Source organism: Centrocercus urophasianus, unplaced genomic scaffold, assembly GCF_019232065.1.
Source record: "Centrocercus urophasianus isolate 14NV4802_14NV808 unplaced genomic scaffold, USGS_Curo_1.0 seq_16, whole genome shotgun sequence".
Lineage (NCBI taxonomy): Eukaryota > Metazoa > Chordata > Aves > Galliformes > Phasianidae > Centrocercus > Centrocercus urophasianus.
Window position 1 is genome coordinate 6,112,283 of NW_024884711.1, and position 11,625 is coordinate 6,123,907.

At 40.0% G+C, this 11,625-nt stretch overlaps 1 protein-coding gene across 1 annotated transcript; it reads right to left on the reverse strand.

Moving 5' to 3' along the window:
• Positions 1–1,789: 1,789 nt before the first annotated feature.
• On the reverse strand, positions 1,790–10,372 carry LZTFL1 (leucine zipper transcription factor like 1). The gene is made up of 10 exons (XM_042817267.1): positions 10,293–10,372; positions 9,956–10,080; positions 9,004–9,198; positions 8,488–8,548; positions 7,597–7,665; positions 6,847–6,912; positions 6,632–6,709; positions 4,039–4,212; positions 3,467–3,570; positions 1,790–2,725 (listed from the first exon to the last, which is right to left on the reverse strand). Exons 1-10 carry the CDS (start codon positions 10,293–10,295, stop codon positions 2,707–2,709), a joined length of 894 nt encoding a protein of 297 aa, XP_042673201.1. The 5' UTR covers positions 10,296–10,372; the 3' UTR covers positions 1,790–2,706.
• Between the last annotated feature and the right edge of the window lie 1,253 nt (positions 10,373–11,625).

Here is an 11,625-nt window from a genome sequence, read left to right on the forward strand (position 1 = left end):
AATGAAAGAGAAGCAGTTGCAGTTCAAGTGTTATGTACAAATATTCATTTTATGACATTAGGAAATCAGTATATTATCCAAAAGAGAGAAACAGATTAAGGACTACTTTACGAACAGTTAAAGAACACTGGGCAATATTAGTGTCTCATTAGGAAGGTAGCATGCAGCACTGCTGGCTCATCTATTAACGACCAACTGCTGTGCTCACATCACAGTTACAGCGCAGGGTTATTTGTTGGCTGTCACACTCAATACTAGCAAAACTGAGCTGCCTAGATTTTGTTCCCATAGAAAACATGCTTCAGTTTGGCAAGAAAGAAAACCCAACACAAAAAATAAAAAACAAAAAAACCAGAACAGACCAAAACAACCAACCAAAAAAAAAAAACAAAAAACAAAAAACCAAAAAACCCAAAAAAACCCAAAAAACCAAAACCCCAACTGACTTGAAAGAGAGTTGATTCCTGCAGATCAGCCAGTTATGGAGAAATCCTCTTTTTAAACATTTCCTTCAGGCATAACTAGGGGATTAACAGCTGGAGTGAAGGAAACAGAAAATGTACACTTGAGCAGTACAATGGACTTCCAAGAACAAAGGCTAGCGAAAGCAGTATTAGAATTTACACTGCAGAAAAAGAAACAAAGTTTTAGAAATGTTATTGTTTATTATTTAGAATGTTCAGATTATTGTGCCTATCTCAGCAAAAAGGGAACTGCTGTTGTATAACGCTCAGGTATTTGGCAGGCAGATAATACATTTTTATCAGGAGCTGCAAATGAACCCTTTCTCTTAATAACTGAGCAATCATACTAATCTCATATTCACTAAACTGGAAATCTGCAAGATAAGTTATCAAAGCTGGTGCTTCGATTCTGCACTGCACAATTCTCTGTATGATTTGCCTTTCTCATTGAGATAATAAGGTCTGTAGTCACGATAGCCTATGGCCAACTAATCTTACTGAGACCTGTGTGTGTACTGCAGTTGAGAACATACATTCCTACTGAAGAGTTTTTAAGCAGATAAAGAAAGCATATCAGGTATTCAATATTCTAGCAAAGTCAGCAGCAAAGGATGTACAAAAAAAAAAAAAAAAACAACAAAAACAAACCAAAACCCAAACACCGAAAACAGCATTTTTCCCTTTTGTTTTAGAAGTAGTAACTGATCTTGTTAAAATGAGTTTCATTGCAAAGGAAAATACAGTATTTGTCCACACAAGCATTGGTGTCAAAATAACTGCTCTGAGAAAACACAAGGCAGGAAGCTCTCTGTTAAGAAAATAACATTTAATTACTGTACAAAATAATACCTTCCTGAATTTAACTGGCCTTGTATGTCAGTGTATGCTGCAGACACAGAAGTCCATCCCACTCGTGGCTTTCTTAACCACAGTGGAAAAAGGGCAGCAAAAGAACTCACATGGCAGATTTGCCTGTGGCATGACTACAAGAGCAATGTCAACAGCTCTAGCCACTGAGAAGGAGAGAGGAAAAGGATCCATTTCAGCTCAAGCAGCTCCCGAGACAAGCACTGTAAACATCAGCTAATCTCTAACCCAAAGATTTCTTCCCAGCCCTGCTACTGGAACGCTTCTCTTGGAGCTGTTTGATGGGCTGTAGAATTTGGCATGGACCTGTCATTTCCACCTTTATATTACTAGCAAGGCTTTTACTGATCTGCTGCTATTTTCTACAAATATTTAAGAGTATTTAAAAATATATTTAAAACAACCCTACCCAAATAAAGCTCCTTAAAGATTGGATAATTTAAAACATAATGGTTTTATTTAGAGTAACATACAACATACATATGAACAGAAAAAAACGAGTAAGTATAATGCACTATGAAGAGGCTGTCAGCTAAATACAAGGTCTTCTCTGAAGGCTTGAGTAAACTGTTTTCCAGTGAGGTTACAATAAGAAAGGAGGTGAAAACATCTACAATAACTTATTTCTTAAGAAAGCTGTTCTATAAGCCACTTCCTCATGCTTTTTCAGATTGTCACTTTAACATCAAAAGTAATGAAGAGAATCAGAATCTGTATCCTAATGTGAACATTTGTTTCAAATAAAGTGAAAGAGCATAGCTCCAATTAGTGTTGTTTTTGGTTTTTTTTTTACCCCCCCTTAAAGAGTCCACTGCTTCTCCTGTGAAGCATATTTCTCTCACTACCTAACGAATAGCCTCTAGCAAAATGTTACTGGTCACATTTTGCAGAGAGATCAGACACTCAGTGTGAATTTATGCTATAGAATCAGCATGTTTCTTCCTTCTTCCCTCCTACTTTTTACTGCTACCAACACAGTTTTCACAAACAATGCCACTTCACGGCTACATGAACCGTACCTCATAAAACCACTCCAGTTTTCACCTCAGAGACACCACTAAAAGCCTAATACTTTTTTTTCCCCCCTTTTCTTAACAAAAATAAATTCCTTTCTTTGTAAAGAATCGCCTCAGATCTTCAATAAGATGCTGCTTGTTATTTCTCAAGGAATGCTGATGATTAACTTAAAACATGACTACAGAAACTAAGAGTAATAAACTATGGGTTTATAAGGAAGGGTAGAAGTTTCAGCATCCTTTTAGTATTCATAGAAAGTTATTTTAAGCACTAGAAGCAAATTGTACATTATTTTAAACAAAATTTGATTAAAAATAACACCACTCTCCATGCTCTTCCTATGTCAGCTTTTGGTAGCTCAGTCTTCTGGCTCATATCTGAGGATAAAAAAATGAAATAAAATCAAAACAGTAGAAAATAGCTGAGAGACACTTTGTCTCTAACAAAAATATGAAACCTAAGTAATGAACTGCTCCCACTAGTGGTGCAGCCCTGTCAAGATTCAACAAGTGCCTAAGGGCACAGACAGTACAATATTATAGTATAGACTTTCCAGAGTACTTTCTGCTTTTAAAATTGGCCAGTCTACCAAATAGTAGCTTGAAAGCATGAATAAGACTCTACTCACAAATCCCAGTATACAAACAGAAGTTTAGAAGTTCCACCTCTGTCCTCCTACAGAACACATCTAAGGCATCCATGTTGCCAGTGCTCACTTGCCATTTGCAGAAGGACAATTTCCTACCTGATACAAGGCCAGCACATATCCTTATTTACTCAATATGAGCCTAACTTTGCTTACATACTGTGCCATTTATCATTCCCATAAAGAAATGTGGAAGAAATAAGACAATGCCAAAGTAGCTGGTACATTTCCCACCTGTACCTCTGTGTTGCTGCTGTGGTTCGCTACCACACTCACTAATGTCGTGCAGGCACAACTCAATCCCACACACCTAACATCCAGCTATAAAGGACTGGCTTTTCAAAAACCAGGGAACAGCCTACTAGAAATCCAAGGGAAGTTTTGTAGTCTGGTTTTAGAGAGTTTTGTGTCTATAAAAGCATATAAAGGAGCAGAATGTGCATCTTGTTCAGACAGACTGAAAGGCACTTACTTGGAAAGCCTTCTTCGTAGATCCTTTATCTGCTCGTTCTTCTTAGTAAGAATTTCCTTCATGTTGCGGTAGGCAGCTGTTTGCTGAAACTTCTTCTCTAACTCCTACATAATAGTACCAACATATTACTTACACATTGTGAAAACCAGGCTAATACATTTTCTAAAATATGAGCTTTTCCTCCTCAAGTTTCAAAACAGCAGTTCTATTCCTTATCCAAACGTAGATGAAACCAGCTGGTAGATTTAAAGGACATCAGTGGGAAGGACAAACAAGTCTCATTTTCTATGGAAATCAGACAACAAATCTTCTGAAGACTGGGAACACTGTTCTAAGTTAAAAGTTTCTATGCAAACACATGCACAATTTTTAAGTGTTATTTCATTAAAATCATGATGTTCACTCTGGTTTTGCTATTCTACACATAACATGTTTCCAATGAAGTAACAAAAATGTGTAGTAAACAATGAAAATTAAGTAACAAACGTGACCCAATAAATTCTGCGTTCTTGTTCACTTATTAATCAGGTAAAAAGTGAGTAAGGAGCTTTACATTACAACCAAATGCCAACCTTCTCAGCTGTGGATAGCTGATCCTGAACCTTAAGCAAGTCATGTTTTGTTGTCACCAAGTTCTCCTCCAGGAACTTTTGGTTTGCAGTAGAATCACTCAAAGTCTTCTCAAACTGACATTTCAAAGCTGCCACTTTATTCTCCAGTTCAACGATATCCTTGTTTACATCAGTCTTCAAAAGAAGAAATATTTAAAGTATGGTAAATGAAAAAGAATATTTGAAGTGTCAGATGCAAAACTCCACAGAAATGGGCACGCCTTAGTTTTTATGACTTACATTTGCCCTGTTCCTCTAAAGCACAAACTAAAAGTGCTACAGTGAGAAAGTCATTTAACAAAGGAAGTTAACTAACAAAGTTGGTTAAAGCACTGGGTAATTTTTAACGCAAACAACAACAACTTGTAAATAAATGCATTTTTCAGACAGCTGAAATGGCTCCTCTGCCCAGCTGAGTTTCAAGATGTTGTGTTTCCCTTCTTTAGATGTGAGGTGAAACCACATGATGAAACATACCACATAAAGGGAAGGATGAAAGTGTTAAGGACCGTGTTAGCAGTCAGGTACTGATGCTGCACTGTTCAAGAGGAATCTTCACATCCTTATGACATGAAACAACCCAAACTCTTCTGGCAATCAGTCCCAGGTAACAAAACGTACTTGTGTAACTGTTCTGTGGATTCCATTTGAAAAATCACTCTCAGGTACAAAAGGTAAACTTCATACTTGCAAAAATACAGTGACTCAGGATGAGGCTCAACTACCAGAACCTTAAAAAGAACAGAAATCTAGAACTAAGGAAGCTCTGCTCCTTTGTAGTCAGTGTAAGACACCAACTGATAATGGTACCTGCACAGAAAAAAGTGAATTTTGAATTTTGGGACTGAGTTCAAAACTGTGATGCTGAAAAGCACCACACTTTGTTTCGGGTCAGAATGATCCCCATCTGTTCTGAACTGTACCACTGAAATCAGACAGTGATGCAAAAAATTCTATGTCCTTGTGCTAACCTGATCCACCAGAATCATTGCTCCCCTCGTGTGGAACCTTATTAAACTATTAAAAACCAGAAGAAAAGTCTGCTGAACTAAAACAAGCTGTGACTCAGCAGTCATTTGTTTGTCTACAGAAGCTGAGAACTGCTCCTTAACGTGCATCTGGGTTCATATGATTGTATTGTCACCTATCTCATAAACACATGAGAAGAAACCAGACAAAACATAGCATTTTCTCCAAATAACTAATACACTCATTAATTAAATTAAGTTCTATACATTAGCACTGTATTTCCTAGCTAGTTTCAACTACATACACACACACAGCAATACAGAGTGAAAGCTGGAGAAGAAAGTGACAGATGAGGAGAGAGTAAGTTTGAACATGAATGCTGCAGGTACTTGGCTGCCCTGACATTCAGGCAAATTCAGATTTAACCAGAAAAGTAGGAAGAGATTTGCTTCCAATCTTTTAAAACAACAAGCACCAATGTCCAGGATTTGATAAAATCCTTTAATAGTAAACCTTTAATAATGTAAGGCGTAAGAAAACAGATAAAGAAAACATTTGCCCTGATGGATATATCAAGTTCCCTATTAAACAGTATTACTGAATACAGATTTTGAAAGTTATTAGATATAACTGAAAAGTACTAAGAAAAATAAGTACATACCATAAACCAGTGAGTAAGCAAAATAAAAAGAAATGAAGATTACAATGAGAAAAATCAAAGTGGAAATGTTTTATGACACTGAATTTCAAGTCTGTCAATACAGCTGGAATTCAAAAAGGCTCTCAAAAGGCTGGGATTAAAGTGTTCTAATTTTGTTAAAAGTTTGCACTGAAATGCTTTAGATTTAAGAAACAACTATAAATTGACACACTTTAGAAAATTCTAATTATCAAAATAAGGGTACAGACAAAAATACCAATGTGACATGAAAGGATTTATGTGCCAACTTACATGAGTGTTAATTTTTTAGGCCTTTTCCTGCAGCAAATAATCACTATGCCTGAATCAACATTTATAGAAAAGGCTAACAGCAAGTAGTAAAAAGATGATCAACCTCTGTCATCTGACCCATGCTCACTGACATCTGTAGCAAAACTTCAGGAATATGGGATCAGGACACATCTGTAAGCATTTGGGTTTATAAAGTCTGAACTGAGATGAAGCAAGTCCATGTTGATATTGATATTGTTGATTGATTGATATGTTTGAAAGAATTAGTGTTTTACTGTTGCCATAAAAAAGATTAGGTGGGAAGGAACACAAAAATGTATTTGTATCTGTTAATACAGGCATTGCTCTTGAGAGTATCAACTCTGGAATACTACTTTGTGACAGTACCTGGAATAATACTTTGGTAAGAATGTAGCGTGGTCTATTGGACACAAAACCTATGTCATATAATAAACCAGCAGACTGCATTATCTGCTGACTGACAGAGCAGCACGAGTGTGACAATGCTTGCAGGAACACGACAATACTAACCTGAAGTTTTGTACCTGCTAGAAAAGAAACATACCACACAGACCAACGTGGGCAATAGTGTAAAACAGCAGTGATTGGGGTACAAATCCTAGTTATATTTACCTTTTGATCTCCCTGGATCATCTGCAGATCCTTCAGGGACTTCTCTAGTTTGGATTTTTCATCTAGTGCAGCTGTAGCCTGTAACACATGGAAAACGTAACGCCTCATATGTGTATTTTAATTGAAAATATGAAAATAATAGCCATGGAATTCTTATTTAGATTTTTTAATGATATGTAACCAGCAGTAAGCATCCAAGCTTACAGGAAATTTACCTGTGTTTCTATTGTCTTAAGTCTGGTCTTCAATTTTTCATTTTCTTCTTGGAGACAAGCAACTGTCTTTGGGTAAATAAAAAAGAAAGAGTTTACAGACTCGTGCTATTTTGAATTTTCCAAATACTTCCAGTAAGAAAATGTGTTTCATTGCTTATGAAAGCAATCACATGTAAATGCTTATAAAAATGGCCTTGCTGATAAGGACTACTGATTTCTTCCTAAAGCCTATCCTGCAAATCACTGTTTCCTGCCTCTGTCAGCAAGAAATGTGAGCCTCCAGTTCTGCTGTAACCTGTAAGTCCTCTCACTTAAAATTAGTCCTTATTTTACTGAATTGGGAATGGTGCAGTCATTCTCCTGTGAGTATCAAGATTCCCAGTAAACCAAACTGCACATTTGGACATGCAGTTCTCATTGCTGCTTATCACTTGTATTTTCAATCAATAGGCAGGTAAATATTTTGCAGCTCCTTGCAGCCTTTCAATACCTAAAGGGAGCCTACAAACAGGAGGGGAGCCAACTCTTTACAAGGGTAGATAACAGCAGGACAAGGGGAAATGGTTTTAAGTCGAGGGAGGGGAGATTTAGGTTGCATGTCAGGGGGAAGTTCTTGACAATGAGATGGTGAGGTGCTGGAACAGCTGCCCAGAGAGGTTGTGGATGCCCTGTCCATCCCTGGAGGTGTTCAAGGCCAGGTTGGATGGGGCCCTGGGCAGCCAGTCTCTGAATCAAGAGACAAATTCTTACCTTGTTTAGCAGCTCTGACCCTCCTTCATTTATGGGAGCCAGTTTTGGTTTAATGAGCTCTGCATTGGGCTAAAGAAATAACAGAGGTTAAACCATTAAATTATACAGAAGGAAGAAAACTATTCATTTAGTCTGTAAAATAACTATTAACAGTCCATTCAATTTTCTTTTACAAACCAAATGAACCGTCTTTTATTTCAGTTTCATTTTTAGTGGTACCTTGGCTCTTAAATTACATATTCAGCTAAAGCTCAACAACAATACTGTATATAGTCAAAAAGGGTGTGCAAACCTGAATTTACAAAAGGCTACTGATCCATAACCACCAAAGGACAGAAGAGTTCAGAAGAGAGAAAAAATACTTTTTATTGATTGTAAGTAAAAAAAAAATATATATATTTTCAGATGTCAGAATAATCTTAATTACTATTTTAAGTATTCAAATATATATTAACTAAATATACACTTAAGCTACAAAACAAATACACTACATTGCTAATCATACAAGATAAGCTAGAGTCACACCTGTACTGCAGGGTTAGGGTGAAGGTCCCCCAGGCTGGGACAAAGCTCAGCACACTTACCTGTCCCAGTTTCACCCCAGCCTGCAGGGGAAGGGAACCCAGGAGCAGAGGCTCCAACACATCCCTGGTCTGACTGACTCTGGGATCAGGATTATGAGGCATGCCAGAGGGCAAAGAATCTGCAATCTGGAAGCAGCTGAGACAACTCAGTGTGAGCCTTGGTGCTGAACTGTAAAATGCTATTTGAAGACTTCTAAGATTACTTTGAACATCTTTTTTGCTATTTTAAGCGTGAAGAAGAAATACTAAACAACTGTTTCAAACAGCTGTCGTGACTCCATATTATTATATTTTAAAATAGAACTACCTTCTTGTTTGAAGATGTAAATTCCGACTTTTCAAACTCCGCAACCTGTTCCAACAGTTCTCTTGAAAACAAAAGCAAAGGGAGGCATTTATTTAATAAATGAACCAAGCTAAGAAACACATTTTACCAGGCTAATGCTTTTTGTTGCACATAAGATCCTTGTGAGAAGTACAGAAATCCCATGCAGGTACAGTAAGTGCAATAGATAACGTCATCCAATGGTATGGAAAATGCACCAGAACTGTAAGATATACACAAGTACTTTTTAGTTAAATCCTACCACCTGCTGTCAACTGATTAACAAGTACAAACATAACCAATAAAAGCATCTACCTGACAAATTTGAAAGTTTCATGTATCCCCCCCAGGTTATTGATAGAAGTCTTGACACTAATTTGTCATTGATACAAGAGAAAAAGCATAGGTTTCTATGGTTAGGAAAAGCATGGAGATAATCAATATTTGGAAGGTCTTTTTGTTATTGGAAGACATTCTATATGGGCAAATATACATTACCGATTCTCCAATTCAGAGATGTCTGTCTGTAACTTAAGGTACCATTTCTCAGCCTGTGAAAAGAGCTGGCGCAGAAGTAAAACATTGGTGTATGTTGTATTTATGAGCTCGGACTCCACTTCACTGTGTACAATGGTCTGCAGCCCATCCAGCATGTCTGCCACCTCATCAACTGTGAAGGTCTCCTCAACAAGCCTGAATGGAGAAGTCAAGGTGAGTCACCTCTGACAAAGATAAAGATTTTGCACTGTTATGAGACCTCACCACATTAGATATTACTTGTATGTAACGCAGCAGCCTTCTGAAGATGTCCACTGTCAGCAGTCATTAATGAGATTAGTAGCTAGTTGTTGTCTTTACATTTTCTGTCGGTAACACTAAAATCATGAATATTATTTCCTTACAGAAATGCACACAGCAGAAGAAAGGTATAAGGAAATGTCACACTACCTGTGTTAACTTCTAAGAATTCACATAACTAAGTTTTAAAAAGATTTCATTTTTAACATTTGGAAAAATCTCTGGGTCTTCCTTCATAGATCCACAGTATGGCCAGGGTTGGAAGGGACCTCATAAAGCTCCAACCCTCCTGCTGCAGACAGGGCCACCAACCTCCCCATTTAATACTAGACCAGGCTGCCCAGGGCCCCATCCAACCTGGCCTTGAACACCTCCAGAGAGAGGGCATCCAAACCTCTCTGGGCAGCTGTTCCAGCACCTCACCACTCTCATAGTCAAGAACTTCCCCCTGACATCCAACCTAAATCTTCCCTCCCTCAACTTAAAACCATTAAAGCAATTAAACCATTAAAGCATTCCTTCATCAATAAGAACATACAAATGTAAGGTAAGGAAAGCCATCCCCTAAAGCATTTCAACCTATGGTTGTTTCCATTAGAGCTGGTTGTGTTTATGCTCCATTGTATCACACAACACAGACCCCCCGAGGTACCTGCTGTCCTTAAGGTCCTGGAAGCACGAATCCACTGTTTTGAGACACAGGCCACGCTTGAAACGAGCAAAGCGCATGTAGTTGATGGCTTCATTCTGGTGGTGCTCGTTAAGGCCCAGCTCCGCCTGCGGACAAGGATGGGAGCATATAGAGAGCACTCACTGAAAGAAGCAGAAAGGAACGTACAGGTCTGCAGCTGGACAACGTGTCCTTCAGGGCTGGAAACGGAGCACGGAGCTCGAGAGCAAAGGCAACGCGGGGAAATAAAGCAAACTCCGCGGTCAGCCGGCCAGCCAGAGCTCCGCGCCCCGCGGCAGCGCCACAGCCCGGCACTCACCATGGCGACGCGGCAGCCCAGGCGGCGGTTGGGGCGGTTATGACCACAGGCCGGCCGTTGCCATGGGGAACGCGGCCTCGTGAGCGCCCTCGCCGCTCTCCTATTGGCTACGGCCCGCATACGTCACGAGCGCCGGCCGCCCCGCCGGCCCTATCCCCTGCGCGTCACCCTGTGCGCATGCGCGCTGATGGCCGCGCAGCCCAGGTGGCGTTGCCGATGAGCGTCTTAATTTTTTTGGTTTTGTTTTTTTCAGTCTTCTTAGGGGATGCTTTTAATCTCAGTTTAATCTCAGTTACAGCGCATGGCTAAAGGAAACAAGGCCATCAGGCTGTGGTTAGGAAGGTTGACCTCTTACCATCAGGCTGACCTGTCACCCGAATGTTGATGCGATTCCTCTCCTTCCCACAGCCGATACGCTTTGCCGAGCACCACTGCAAATCTTTCTTGTCCTCCACCTCTCCCCTGGCTTGCTGTGCTGTATGCCACATCACCTCCTTGTCCAAAAACCCTGGAAACAGAAATCACAGCATGTGGGTAGAGGTGTGCAAAATGGGTGGGAAGTTATGATTAAAAAAGATTAAGCAGACATGAGTTTGTAAGCTTTCTAATTGGTAAACCAGTTTTAAGAGCCCTGTTTGGCACTGAGATTTTTGCACCGTGTTACAGTGTGACATGCTGCAAATTTCATCCCATTTGGTGTACTCTTCTCTGGGTAAAAAACTGGCTGAGTGGCTGGGCACAGGGAGTGATGGTGAATGGAGTTAAATCCACTTGTTGCCCAGTCACAAGTGGTGTTCCCCATGGATCTGTGTTGGGGATGACCCCATTTAATATCTATATTGATGATCTCGGCAAGGGGACCAACCCTCAGTACGTTTTCATGTGACACCAAACTGAGAGGAAGTGTTGGTCTTGAGGGTGGGAAGGCCCTTCAGGGGTTTCTGGCCAGGATGGTTCGATGGACTGAGGCAGTTGTGCGGGCTTCAACAAGGTCAAGTGCTGGGTCCTGAACTTTGGCCACTGCAACCCCATACAGGGCTGCAGGCTTGGGGCAGAGCGGCTGGAAAGCTGGGGAAAAAAAGGAGCTGGGGATGTTGGTGAACAGCTAGCTGAAAGTGTGCCAGCAGAGTGCACAAGGGGCCAAGAAGGCCAACGGCATCCTGGCTTGTATCAGAAATAGTGTGGCCATCAGGAGCAGGGAGTTGATCGTCCCTCTGTGCTCAGCACTGGTGAGGCTACACCTCAAGTGCTGTGCTCAGTTTTGGGCCCTCACTACAAGAAGGACATCGAGACCCTGGAGTGTGACCAGAGAAGAGCAATGAAGCTGTGAGGG

Bases quoted from the DNA above. Each gene is read 5' to 3' on its own strand.
- LZTFL1 (XM_042817267.1), bottom strand. The intron at 9,199-9,955 runs GTACCTCGGGGG...TTCTCCATTCAG, and splicing joins CAGGACCTTAAGGACAGCAG to GCTTGTTGAGGAGACCTTCA. The intron at 3,571-4,038 runs GTTGGCATTTGG...ACTATTATGTAG, and splicing joins AGCTATCCACAGCTGAGAAG to GAGTTAGAGAAGAAGTTTCA.